The 14,410-nt window shown below is 42.6% G+C and overlaps 1 protein-coding gene across 1 annotated transcript in view; it reads right to left on the bottom strand.

The window, feature by feature from the left end:
• Positions 1-2,073: 2,073 nt before the first annotated feature.
• ADAM12 (ADAM metallopeptidase domain 12) overlaps positions 2,074-14,410 on the bottom strand; it is a gene marked incomplete at its 5' end in the record, with an annotated part of 173,682 nt that continues 161,345 nt past the window's right edge. The window contains 6 exons of the mRNA XM_033066008.1: positions 2,074-3,386; positions 4,835-4,944; positions 10,561-10,743; positions 11,182-11,290; positions 11,903-12,038; positions 12,515-12,623. Of these exons, the coding sequence (XP_032921899.1) occupies positions 3,326-3,386; positions 4,835-4,944; positions 10,561-10,743; positions 11,182-11,290; positions 11,903-12,038; positions 12,515-12,623 (708 nt within the window). The remainder of the gene's footprint in view (positions 3,387-4,834; positions 4,945-10,560; positions 10,744-11,181; positions 11,291-11,902; positions 12,039-12,514; positions 12,624-14,410) is intronic.

The following is a 14,410-nucleotide window of genomic DNA, read 5'->3' as shown; positions in this document are numbered from 1 at the left end:
GGGCAGCAGCCTGTAATTTATGGGGCACATTTCTGTGTGGTCTCGTTATGTGGAAGGATGGGCTCTGTGCAGAACGAGTTTCAGCCCTACTGAGTTCAGAAAATGATGTTTTGCAGAGTGAGATAAAGGATGAATTTGTTTACTGTTACATGGTAATTTATAGTTAAATTGGAAACTGCTGTTATTTGATTGGAAGTTAATAAAATAGAATATTGCATACTCAAATGATCAGTAGAAACCAGAATTGAAACAAAGGAAAAAAAGCTCTGTATCTCTTTCTTCTCTGAGCTTTCGAAAAGGCTTTTAAAATATTCCATGAAATTAAAAGAAGATAAATCTTGCTACCCTGATAATTGCAAGCTTTTACAAACAATGTAGGAATACTAAACCCAAGGGACTTGATGGGGAGAAAGATGGTAAATATGCAATTTTCCTTTTGTTTACTGCCTGTTTATTCATTTTCTTTGGTGTTTTGTACTTTCTGTTCTATTGATTAGCATAAAGGCAGCTTTGCTTCAGGGAGAGCTCACTCTGTTCCTGCATTCCAGAGGTGGGAGGCTGGAATATGGCTGTGGGAGAAGACAGAAAAAAAGACTCAGCATAAAAAAAAAAAAATCTCTCCCACGAAGATAAATCGAGAACCATAAAATAGTGAGGATTTAAAGGTTGGTGTAACCTTAATTATTAAAGGTGATTTAGAAGTCAAAGATTGCTGAGCAGGGAGGTAGATGAATTTATAATGGCAGAACTGAATTTATAATGACAGGACTGAATTTCTGATGACAGACTCGTGCCTGTGCAAGGAGCACACCTTGGATTTCACACCCTGCTCCATCCCACAGGAGTTTATCTGCTTACACTGCCCTTACAGATGTAAAAGCATTCACCTGCTTTCCACAGTGGAATTTTCCATGCCATCTGCATTTCTAATCATGAAGGCACTAATTAGGTGTGAAGACACCTCAAACCAGCCACTACTGATAAAATTTCCCTAAACAAAAGGAGGATTTGCTGGGTTATTTGGTGTCATCTTTGTCATCCCACCCCCAAGCTACAGGTCCTTTTCTGCCTGTAGAATTTTGCATCTGAAAATATAAATATAAATATATATATATATAAATATTTTTTCAAATTGCAACCTAGAAGGATTCCACATTTTATGGCTGTTACCTCCATTGCACCCACATTTTGCTATGAAAAAAAAAAAAAATCAGCCTGTGCTATTCAATAAGATGTTTTTTTGGTGTCAAGTAATGGAATTAATTTTTACAGGATCTTTGGGTTTTGTTGCCTTTGTTTCAGACAGAGAATTGGGATTTATTTTTTTTCCCAAACATCTAGAAATCTCAAAGTTTAGCCACATCTTAGATGGTAGGACTTGTAGATAATATGTTTTTCTTAACTGCAGGACTAAATTCCAAATCACTGCCTACCTGTGCTTGTTTTAGTGGGAATAATTAAGACATTTGACACGTGGTGTGGGTGCCCTGTATGATATTTCCATTTTCTGTGCTTTGAAGCCTGCCTAGGTTGGTCATGTTAAATTTGTGCAGTCTTACCTAAGGTGCTCCTGTTAAATCCAGAACTCCTGATGCTGATTACAGACACTTTTCAGCCATTCCATGTCACCTTTCACTACTCACAGTTTCACCTGATGGTTTTCAGCAGTTTGCAGAAGAATTCTGATAAAATGGGAGCACTCAAACAAGCAAACTCAGCCCGTGTGGCTGCTTCAAATGGAGGTACCCCCTACTGCAGGTACAAAACAATGATTGTTTTAAATGCAGAAATATGTAAATACATAAAAAATATCATTTTGGTTCCCCCACATTGCTGAGCCTGGGATGTTTGCATCCTTCTGTTGTGATTCCCCACACATAAAGCCCTTTGCTGCTGTTGGGGGTGCTTTAAGGGTTGAAATACATTTGTGAAGTTTTTCCTTTGCTGTCCAGCACCAAACTAAGCTGGGGCTGGTTTTGGTTTGTCCAGTTTATCAATAAACATGGAGCTTGTGTTGCTACGAGGGGGAATAACTGGGAAAATGAAATACAATTCCACTTCTGAAGCCAGATGCAAGTTTCTATCAATGCTTTTATTTTTGCTTAAGGAAACAAAAACCACAAGCAATGAGGAAACCATCCTATTGAAGGTGACAGTCCCTTCTCCCTCTGCTTCAACTGGTGTTTGGAAATTCTTGTTTTTACAAGTGAAACTGTTCAGCAGTGCTACTGAGAAGGCACAGAAGAGATCAGGTGTAATCACAGAGCAGAGATGAACTTCTTTTCTTTTTTTTTGGATAATCCAAGTCTATGTATTAAAATACACATTTTGATTTGGGAATTAAAGAAACCAGGAGCAACGTTGTAGAAGTTAAATACAAAACAGTAGTAAATATGCAAAATACAGGTGATAAGCAGAGCGGTGAGGCAAAAGGAAATAATATAAAAGTTGATTCTTAAAATATAATTCTTTGCAATTCTTGGCTTCCCCCCAGCCCTGGGTGTCATGCACTGCCAGTCTAATCAGGACAACAATGAGATGGTTGAATTGAATTACCAAAGCATCAAAAAGGAGATGGCACAGGGAGGCCTGATATCTGCATCAATGTGTACTAACCAGGCTGTGTTTGAGGAAAATGAGGTCAAAACCAACAGGTTTGTGATATACAGTACTTCAGTGAGAGGACTTCTCCCAGGTGGATGCATCCTCTTTCAGCACAGAGGTTTCTGCAGGATCTCAAACAGTAACATGCAAACTGAGATTACAGTACAGCTGCAAACACAGAGTGAGCCCCTGGTTAGGTACAGGGTACACCTTGTGTGCAGGTATCAGGCAATTCACCAAGTTCCAGGACAGATTTTGTTTTTTTACCCTGCCATATTCACTCAGAAGTTGGTTAGGAACCACTGAGATGGAGTTGTTTACACATTTCATTGATCTGTATCAGCACTCCTTAAAGAATAGATCAAAACTAAGAAATCTACATAGGACCAATAGAGCAGAATTATTCAAGTTCAGTGAAATATTAAAAAAAAAAAAGTTTCCTTTTTAGGAAAACTCAGCTATGGTAAAAATATCTACTACAGTGCACTGCACTGTAATAAATATTCAACATAAATTAATAATTTACAAGTACCTGAGCAAGTATACAGAGCACCATAGCACAGCACAGCACCAAAGGCAGTAGCTCAGAATTCTTAAAAATAATGCTGTTTTAAACATTAAAAATCCTAAGTATTGTCATAGAAATGAACTCCAGCTGGAGCTGAAAGATAGTGCAAACTTCTGTCTTCACTTTTTAAAATAAAGGTGTCAGGTTTTCTACTCATTTCACATCTGTAGTGTTGCTGCACCTGGATACCCGTGGTGGATGTTTGGGAGCAGGTCTGTTGGAAAGAAAGAAAACAGCAAATTGTTACTTAATTCTCAATTTTTTTTTTGGGTGCTCATCCATTTTGTACCTGATCAGAAATATCAATAATGTTGCAGAATTCCAGGTGGTCTCCAAAAAGTTTGGGAGTCAGCTTGAAATGTTGCTGCTTTCAGAATATCTGACTGGAATGGACAGTCAGGAGTTTAATTAAAGTTTCTTTCTGCAGTAGTTTTGCTAAAATATTAGGAGACTATGCTGATTCTATTTTTAATGTTTTTGAGCATTTAAGTGCTTTACTGGTAGAATTCTCGTAGCATAAACCACCACTTTTATCTTCCTTGGAGCTCACTTTATTCACAGGAAACTGAGGAATACTGGGTAGGAAAACAGCATTGACTGAACCCACTGAGTTTAGTTATTCCACTTCCTGATTATTTTTTTCAAATATACTTTATATTTTTGAAGTGTACAATTTCTATGCTTTTTGAATCCTTTGGATATTATTTTCAGATTATATCAATTGATGCTTCCTTGGGAAATGGGTGATCAGGAATTTGCTCTTATTGGTGGCTGATTTTAACAGCACTCAGTTCTTAGCCTAATTCAGATGAGGGGACTGAAGAGAAAATTTATTATTTATTGGTTAGTTTTTGTAACTGTGCAGCCAGGTGTTTACAGTTAAACCTTCACAATTATTATAAATCCACATAGTCTGTGGGAGTGAGAGCAACTGTGCTGGTGCACTCCCAGTGAGAGGCAGCATGATAAATAAAATTAGAGCTGCAAATTCTCTTGGAAGTGGCTTCTGCAGCAGCTCCTTGAGCCATTGTAGGCACGTTGCTGCTGAAGTGCTAAAATCCAGGTGTTAGGATTGATAGAGCTTTTTGGGATTGTCTAAAAACAGGGGCCAGACAAAATGAAGGGAATAAGAAGTAGGTACATATATTGAAGGTACATTTACATATATTCAGGTACATATATATTTTATATATATATATATATATGTATGTATGTATGTATATATACACACACATACATATATATTCAGGTACATTTTGGGCATACAAAGTTCGTCCCAGGCACTACACCCAAAAATGGATGATGGGTCACAAGTTTTCATATTTTTGTAAGTTTGGTCCACTTGCATATTGGGGGTTAATCTTCCAATTACAGCTTCAGTTACCCCAGTTTTGGGATACTGAATTTAAATTCAGTTAAATTCAATTTAAATTCAATTACCTCAATTTGCTCCCCCCAAAACTCAGTTTTGTTTACATTTCTCAAGGCCTGGGACAGTGAGGTGTCCTTGATCACCAAGGAGAGGAATTGTGACGAAAATGGGAAAGCAGCAGCTGGCGCTTGTGGAATTTGGAGTTACACACTGAAGAACTGCAGCATGACCAACACCATGTTAGCACCCATAGCAGTGAGGTGGAGCTGGGATGGAGCAGCAGCACTGACCTGGCAGGGGTGCCGTGGGGCAGAGCCCTGGGCTGGCCTGGAGCCTGGCGCGCCCGGCCCAGCGGGTCAGCGGGGAGAGGCTTCCGAGGGGGGCTGGGCTTGGGGGGCTCCTGCAGGGAACAGAGCTCTGTCAGTGCTCAGAGTGCACAGAAAACCCTTCATTGTCTTGTGTTACAATACAGGATGTGATCAAAGGAATCTGTTCTATCACCATCTGTTGAGGGTGGGGCAGTGATCCTGATCTCCATGGGAGATATTCTGCTAATGGGCATCCATTGAAACCAGGCAGGGCATTGTTCTTTATCTTTTCACAACCCATCCTTCCTCCAGCCAGTCATTTTCTGCTCATGGCCATTGAGTCCCACTGTGGGACTGATAAAATTACTGCATCCCATTGGGAGTTGCTCCAGCCAGGGGGAAGAGCCCAACATTTCTTACCAAGATAAAAACAGAGGGTTTGGGACACTAAGGGAGCCCCTTTCTCCACTGGACTCCAGAGGAAAACCGGATTTCTCCACATCCCCACTGGAGCTCCGGAGGGAAACTGCACCTTGTACAGGAGCACTGCTCCAACTGAGCCACATCTGTCACTGCAGGAGGATGCAGCCACCATGGGATGGGACTGCTGCCAACACCCTGCCTGACGGGTGTCAGGTTGTACTCTGACTGTGTCAGGGTTTGGGGTTTGTTCTTTGTAGTACTGTATTTCTATTTTAATTTCTCTAGTAAAGAACTGTTATTCCTAATTCCCATATCTTTGCCTGAGAGCCCCTTGATTTCAAAATTATAATAATTTGGAGGGAGGGGGTTTACATTCTCCATTTCAAAGAGAGGCTCCTGCCTTTCTCAGCAGACACCTGTCCTCCAAACTAGGACAGGCATTCATGGAATTGTGCCATTACAGGCTGGCTTGGCTTGGCAGGGAGCCTGGACACAGCCAGTGCCACCCCTGCCATGGCAGGGACATCTCCCACTGCCCCCTGAGATGCCCAAAGAGGCTGCCTGGAGCAGGGGCTGGGCAGTGATAAAGGAATAAAGTATTCCTATAGTAAGGAATAAAGGGATTTATTAAAACCCTTCCCAGGATTCACCCTGGGCAGTGCAAGAGCCCAGCACTCCACCCAGGATGGACCCTGGGTCAGGAGTTTCACACTTTGATCAGTTCTGTTCCATCCCCACCTTGGGTTCATTGTCCAATCCCAGCTCCAGGCTCTGCAGTCCCATCCTCCCAGATTCTCTCCTCAATTCCCTGTTTGCACTTTTTGGGGCTGGAGCTGCAGCCTGTCCTTGGTGCTGGGGCTGGAAAAGGATTTTATGTCTGAGCTGGGAGGAGAGCCTTTAACACTTTATATGGAGTTCACAGTTATATACTAATGCAGTACAGAATCTGGAAAATACAAAATCTACAACTTAGATTTATTTTTTTTTAACTTAGCTGCAGGGTGCTCCAAGCCCCATCCAATCTGGCCTTGGACACTTCCAGGAGGCAGCCACAACTCTGGGCAAAACTGAGACATCACCCCTCCTCACAATTTTCCTAACACCTACTGTAAACCTAAATTGAAGATATTTTTTAATCAGTTATGACCAGGTAAGTTTAAATGACTAAAAAGTAACTTATTTTTAATAATCTGGCACTTGCATTTTAAACCAAACTCTATTTTCATGATTTTATGCCTTTTGATTATTCACTCTAGAAGTGCAGGGTGCATCTCTACTGGACTCAAAGCTTAATTGGAGGTAAATGAGAAGAGCAAAGATTCAATCCATGACTTTGTAGAAGAAGCTCTATAGAAAGGTGGGAATGATCAACATTACTTTAAAATGGAAATTCAGATGACCACAAAACCAAACTGGCCCATTCTGGTTTGGATTGGGAGCATCTGTGGAACTTTTTTTTCAGAGCCACTGCTGTGCTTTCATTCTGTGGAATTAAAGGCTCCATTAATAAGGACCAGAAGTCAGCTGCTGTCAGCCTGGGCCAGTGGCAGCTCTGGGTGGTCCCTGCAAACAGAAACTTGGCTCTTTGTGCTCCTCCTGATGGAGCTGGGACACATTAAGTGCCTTGCTCAGGGCACACAAAACCTCTCCAGTTCACCCCCAAACTCACTTCAGATCTTTCTACTACTGGAGCTGCAGAGCTTTTCCCAGGGAGTTTTATTCCTTATTTTTAGTTTGCCATAAGTATCATCAGTAAAGTTAAAGGAAACAGGAAGGGCTTACAGGCATAATCTGATTATAGATCCCTTGAAAGATGTGATCCAAACAAGCAATCAGAGCATGAATTGCTCCTGAATAAAGTCCAACTTTTCATCATTTGTTTTGAGTATTCCTTTGTTTTTTTACTTTCCATGGCAAATATTTGCTCTTTCAAGAAGGAAATGCAGATTGATTATCCACAGGCATTTTGATAAGGAAGAAAATACATGAGCTTAAGTAAATCTCATCTATAATAAGTTCAAATTTGCCAAAACCTGCATTTTAAAGTTGCCTATAATGTCCACCCTCTGCTTAATTCTCTGTATAACAAGTACTGGTATTGATGGGTACACAGGCCCAATGCCTGATTTATTTATTTGTTAAATTTCCCACTCAAAATGTCCTGAAGTTAAAAGATCCTTAAGGAGGAAGCAGCCAAGTGTTCTGACAGAAAATGTAATGTGGAAAGCTGATAGGAAAGGATAAATGAATGAAAAAAATTAAAAAGGGAGGGAATTCTGATAAAAATGTAGAATAAATGGTGGCTGAGATGAAGCAAAATGGAGCAGCACTTGATAGAAATGAGACGCCACCAGGAACCCACAACCTCAGGAACAGAGGAAAAACTCTTGGAAGAAATAAATCCCATCCCCAGACTGATTACAGAAGGGTCTTCTCTATTCTTTCTGTGCCACAGGAGAATCCAGATTTGTGTGTTAACTTGTGTGGGGCCTTGCAGAGCCTTTGATGTGCTGGGAATCTGCAGCACAGCTCGTGGCACCACCACAGCTCTGCTTCCCTCATTGCTCTTCCTCCCTTCTCCAGCTCTTTCCCCACCAAGCTTCAGCCCTACATCACAAAGAGTTCATGGATGGATTTCTTTGTCCATTTTATATCCACAACCTGGTACCTAAGGCATTCAGGCTCTGCTTGTGGAAGTGTTGTTTAAAATATTGGAATGAAAAAAACACAATTCTCATACTGAGCACCTCCAAAGACATCAGGTGCATGAAATTTCAGGTTTTTTCCACTGATTTTTAAAGAAGCAACTGAAAGCCCTCTGTGTCTACAGAGGAGAGATATTCCCAGGATAATTGTGGCAAAAGGAGTAGGAGCTGAGCTGAGCTGAGCTCAGTTTTACTGAGGACAAAGTAAAACCACAAAGTTCTCCTTCCTGGCATTAGGATGCTCTGTAAAACATGAGATATATTTTGGTAATAAGAGCATGAGAGTGTCAGAGGCAGCAACTGAATGCTAAAAGTGACAAAATCGAGGGGAAGAGACCAAATCCATGGACTGAGCCCACACTTAGTGAAAACCTGCACTGTTCCCTTGATTCACCTGGGGCTCTGCTGATTTATACTGACTGTGAATCTGGCCCATAAATAAAGACTGTTTGTCTTGCAAGAGCATCTGAAAGAAGGAAAAGCTGTTTTTCAGTCAAAAGTTAATTAAATATTAAACTTGGCAAGAGCTAATTCGCTGAGGATTTTCTGTTTGGTTGATTGGTTGAGTTTATTTTGTGTTGCCTTTGTTGTTTAACTATTTTACTTACAACTGAAGGGAAATTTTATATAATTTACAGCACCATCCTGCAGCAATGAGCATCTGGGTGAAATCCTGAATGTAGCAATGATTTTAAAGTCTTTCCTCTTGCTGACTTTCTGGATGTACTTCCAAGAGAGAGCTGAAGCAATACATGAAGTAGTATCTATATTTATTATCCCAAACCATTCTTAAGCTAATTTACTACTTCCAAGCTTTGAGAGAAAAGAATTAACTCGAGAATGAAAGATTTTCTCCCTACACAATGTTTTTTTGGGTCCCTCTGATATAAAAAGTAGCTGTTTCTGACAATATTGAGGTTATGATATAATTTTGAAAGAATCCTTGCTCATCCTTTAGGCTGCCTTGAGCTGATCCCCTGTTTGTCCTACTTGTGCTCTGTGCAGAGACTGAAAGTGGTGATATTCTGCTTGATGAAGGAACTGTCACAATTCATTTGAGCTGCCAAGCTGAAAAGCTTTTTGGCAGTTTCAGATCTGTCAGTCTTTGCTAATGATAGTGCTGCAGGTCTGGTATTCCACCTGGCACCTTGGCTGGGATTTGGAGCACAAGGATTTAGGAACATGAGTTGTAGGGGAGCCCTGGGCTGCTGTGATGTGCACTGAGGCTGGGGCAGGTGCAGCATCAGAATGAGAAATGGTTACTTTTCCTTTTCCTTGGAAAGCCTTTTCTCCATCCATACTCTGCTAAGAATTGCACTTAAAATCTTCCCTTTGGCCACTGTGAATTGTGTAGAGTGTTAGAGAATACAAGAAAATGAACACTGGAGCTAAAGACAAGCAACAGGAATCAATACTGCTTCTGATTCTCTCCAAAATTTATTTTAGAAAGAATCAGCTTTTCTTACTACCCTGGAAAGTAAAATGGTTGGAAACACGGTAAGGGGAAGACAAAAAAGCAGATAAAACCCTGGCTGGACTTGTAACAGCTGGTCTAACCTGAGTGATATAATGTTCAGACTTAGAAAAAATTAAATCTAGATACACTTCTTGCTGACACAATGAGCAGGGACACCTTCCACTATCTCAGGCTGCTCCAAGCCCTGTCCAACCAGCCTTGGACAATTGCAGGGATCCAGCCCCAGCTTCTCTGGGCAACCTGACAGCTTCTCTGGGCAGCCTCCCTCATCCCTGCTTGTTCCTGACATTTTTCCAATCCCTTTTCAAAGCCCTGCACTCCAGCACTGTCTCAGAGCTGTCTCCTCCTATCCATCACCAGGAAAAGGTTTTGGAGCAGCTCTCGGGGCTCCTGCAGGTGAGAGCCTGGTGTTAACAACATTTTAACCTCCTACCACACCCAGGACAGCACCACAGCTGCAGGACAGGAATAGCTGCTTGCTTTGCTCAGAAACAGTCACTCCACAAGTGCCACCAAAAGGGAGCAGCCAGTGACAAGAAAAGGCACTATTTAATACAGACAGCTGCACAGACAACTTCATCTACCCTATCACCCTGAGATGCATCTTAGTCAAAAATAAAAAAATATAAAATATTTAACATCTCTACTTAAACATTGCAAAGAAAGGAGTGTCTACACGAAATAGTGTTTTTGAGGTCTGTGCCCTGGAAAAACAGACTGTGGTTCATGGAGCCCTTGGCAGGGCACATCAAGCTAAGGCAACTTTTGCTCTTGCACATCACATCCTCAACGTGATTCCCTAAACTCCCTCTCTGTGTTTGAGGTGCCAAAAACAAACCGTGGAGTTCCCCTCTGGTTGGGCAGCTGGAGATGAGCCTGTGTTTGTTCTGTTGTCTTTGAGTGGTGAAAGCAGAGTTCAGGATCCCAAATTTTAGGGTCACAGCCCCACTTGCCACAAAGCAATTTTTCTACAGCACAGTTCTAAACTCACACTAAGTAGAAAGGAAATACAGTGGGAGGAGGGCAGCAGGAAAGATGAGAAAACACTTCATTCTCCAGACGCTCACAGAGTAAATATTGAATAGAAGAGAATCAATGGTTACCTGGGAGAACCTCAGGGAAGGATGAGCTGGCAGGGGTCTCTCAGGCCCAGCTTGGTGGCCTGGCAGCTGGGGCAGGGGGGGCAGGACTCGCTGGGGTGTTTTCAGTGGTGGCACCTCGTGTGTCTTGAGGGGGGTGCTGATGTCGATGATCTGATACGGCAGCGGCCGCCGCGGGCCGTCCCGCTGGGAAAAACCATCCAGCCAAAGTTATAAATTCCAACAGCTGGCACACAACCACAGCATGGTTTGGTTTGGAGGAATCTTAAGGATCACCTTATTCCAACTCCTGCTGTAGGTAGGGATAGCTCCCACCAGAGAGCTCCAAGCCCCATCAAACCCGGACTATTGCTACTTTAAAATCCATGTTAGTCCCTTGATTTTCTTTCCTAGAGACAAAACTATTTCTTTTCTGCACTGGACATCTCCACCTGTCTTCAAGGTGCAACTCATAAATGAATTTTGAAGCCTACATCCTCTCCCATTTACTTAATGTTAGTCCTACATGATATTAAGTTCATGCAATTATTGTATTATAATAAATCACTAAATTGAGATCCAAAATACATGAGATCTTGTTTTGGTTTTCCCCCACTTCTTAAAAAAAATTGCTTAGGGACTCACTTTTTGTGTGGTTGTGTTTTGTGGCTTCATGATGAGGTTTTTACTAACACATGTGGGATGAACATGATTTGGCTCAGATGAACTGGAAGGTCTTGCTGGGCTCACAGATCTGCAATACAAACATTTAATTGTTGAACACAGCATTCTGCTTTGTAACATTTTCTTAAACAGGAGCCTCTTTCCAGAATGGGATTTTGCAAGGGATTTCTGCCTGGTTATAGTAAACAAGGAAAGTAAAAATTGTCTAGCACTCCTGCAAGAATAAAAATAAATATTGATTTTTTAGAAACCAGTAGTCTGTTAAATTAGCTTCTGCAATCTGTGGAAATGCAGCTTTGTAACACCCAGGAGACTATTCTAATGAATCTAACATTTAAACAGTAATGACCTCAAATAGGAAAGTTTCAGCTCACTCAGCTGAGTTTAGATAAAAGGCCACGCAATGTAATGAAACTGTTTCAGGCAAATGAAAATAAAGGCAATACTTCCATTGCTGCTTAATTTTTCATCCCAAAAGAAAAGAGGGATATCTTCAAACCAATATCTGCATTATTTACTGCCTATCAATGAAATTAAACCAACCCAGGGAAAACACTGCTGTTATTGGTGAATATTTTTTGTCAAGGCTCTTTCTAACACATTCCCAGTGATGAGAATTGCTGTGTTTATTGCTTCCCTTCCTTAATATCTATTGGAATATAATTAGGGAAAATGGGCATACCTTAATTTCTCTATTGTTGTCTTCTTGCTTGTAAACAACCACCTCATGAAATTCTTCCTTTTGAGGTACATGATTGATCCAGCAAAGATAAGGCACAGGATGGTTATCAACACTCCTATGGTCAAACTCTTATTGTCTGCAAAAGATCACATGGAGATAACTTCTTCCAAGGGCCTGCTCAGTGCCTGACCTGGGTTTCTTTGCTATCTTTAAAAACAAAGATCTTTCAGTAGTGAAATCATGATGGGAAGCTTTGTCATGGAAATAACCATGATGTCATAAATTCAGTTTTGCCACTACTGCAGCATCTGGGATGCAGAGAAGAGAATCCATTTTGGTTTAGAATAGCATTGTTCATGTGAAACCAGACATTATTTCCCATCCAGATTTAGTTTATACATGTGCTTGTAAAGAGACTGCTTGTCCTGTTATGTCCTCAGACAAAAACCAGAAACATCTCTTTGAGGTCACTAATGTTCCAACCCTCTGGGGAAAAATTGGCACGGAATAATCACATCCTGTAAAATTAACAATGTGCAGAAATAATTCTTTCTGAGGTTGACCAATTTCCACTCTTTATCCTGGAAAAAAAACACGTGAATTCCCACTGACCTGCCTGCCTGATGGGCCCACTGTCCACACTGCCACCAAAACCTGGCTTGTCACAGAAGGGGGGTGCCCAGTCAGCCTCACAGTGACAGTTCTTTTTGTTGTTGCAGACCTGCAAAACAAGACAAATGGCTTAAACATAAAAAACATCCCAGAGCAGCCCTGGCTGATAAGGACTTCTAATCAGACAGTGACACAACAGAGGGGAATAAAACTTAGAGAAGAAAGGAGATGTGCTGATAGCTGCCTATGGCACACTGAGGTGGCAAAGAGCAACTCGCCACAAAGTGAGAGGGATCCTAAAAACCATTATTTCTTTGGCAGGTAATCTTTGGAGTTGCCCCAGCTGACAACATCAATAATATGGGGATAATCAGACATCTCTTAACTCTTGTTCTCTCTTTGCTTCCAGCAGCAGCAGCTTTATCTGCTCCTCCTGCCTGCACAGGAGCTTTGTCAGCTCCTCTCCACCAAGGGCTGCACTGGCCCAGATGGAATTATCTTTGGCTCTAAGATGAACCAGTTGCTGGAGAAACCTGTGGAGCTGGGATCAGGGCTGAGGAGACCCTCAGGGAGCTTTGTTATCACACTGCTCTGTCTGTAGGGACACAGTGCTCCGTGTTGGGGAGGTTTGAGCCTGAGCGAGGGAGCAGCTGTGGGGTCTGATCCACCCAGAGCTCATCACACCCACAGCCTGACCCTGCTGCAGAGGGGAGGGAGCCAGCACGTCCAGGGCTTTTCCCTCAGCACATCCAGGGCTTTTCGTTCAGCACATCCAGGGCTTTTCCCTCAGCACATCCAGGGCTTTTCCCTCAGCACATCCAGGGCTTTCCCTCAGCACATCCAGGGCTTTTCCTTCAGGACATCCAGGGCTTTTCGTTCAGCACATCCAGGGCTTTTCGTTCAGCACATCCAGGGCTTTTCCCTCAGCACATCCAGGGCTTTTCCCTCAGCACATCCAGGGCTTTCCCTCACAACATCCATGGTTTTTCCCTCAGGACATCCAGGGTTTTTCCCTCAGGACATCCATGGTTTTTCCCTCAGGACATCCATGGTTTTTCCCTCAGCACATCCAGGGCTTTTCCCTCAGCACATCCAGGGCTTTTCCCTCAGGTACATCCATGGTTTTTCCCTCAGCACATCCAGGGCTTTTCCCTCAGGAGATCCATGGCTTTTCCCTCAGGAGATCCAGGGCCTTTCCCTCAGGAGATCCATGGCTTTTCCTTCAGGAGATCCATGGCTTTTCTCTCAGGACATCCATGGCTTTTCCCTCAGGACGTCCATGGCTTTTCCTTCACGACATCCATGACTTTTCTCTCAGGACATCCAGGGCTTTTCCCTCAGAAGGTCCCACAGTCCAAACTCTCCTCATTTTCTTTTGCTACTCCTCAAGCAGAAGCGTAATGAATACAGAGCTTAAAGTCCATGTGGAATCAACAGAACCATGGAGTCACAGAATTGTTCAGGCTGGAAAAGTTCTCTAAGATCTTCAGCCATTCCCCAGAACTGACAAGGCCACCCATGTCCCCAAATGCCACCACATCCACATGGATTTTAAATCCCTCTGGGGATGGAGACTCCAACACTGCCCTGGGCAACTCTACCATGGCTGGAAAAACTTTTCCATGAAGAAAGTTTTGCTAATATTCACCCTGAGCTCCCCTGCCCAGCCTGAGGCCATTCCCTCTGCTCCTGTCCCTGTTCCCAGATCCCAAATCCCCCCGGTGTCCCCTCCTGGCAGGGACTTGTGCAGAGCCAGAAATTCCCCCCTGAGCCTCCTTTTCTCCAGGGTGAGCATTCCCAGCTCCTCAGGAATTCTCCATCCCTTCCCCAGCTCCCTCAGGGATTCTCCAGCCCCTTCCCAGCTCCTCAGGAATTCTCCAGCCCTTCCCCAGCTCC

Source organism: Catharus ustulatus, chromosome 8, assembly GCF_009819885.2.
Source record: "Catharus ustulatus isolate bCatUst1 chromosome 8, bCatUst1.pri.v2, whole genome shotgun sequence".
NCBI lineage: Eukaryota > Metazoa > Chordata > Aves > Passeriformes > Turdidae > Catharus > Catharus ustulatus.
This window is presented reverse-complemented; position numbering and strand designations above follow the sequence as displayed.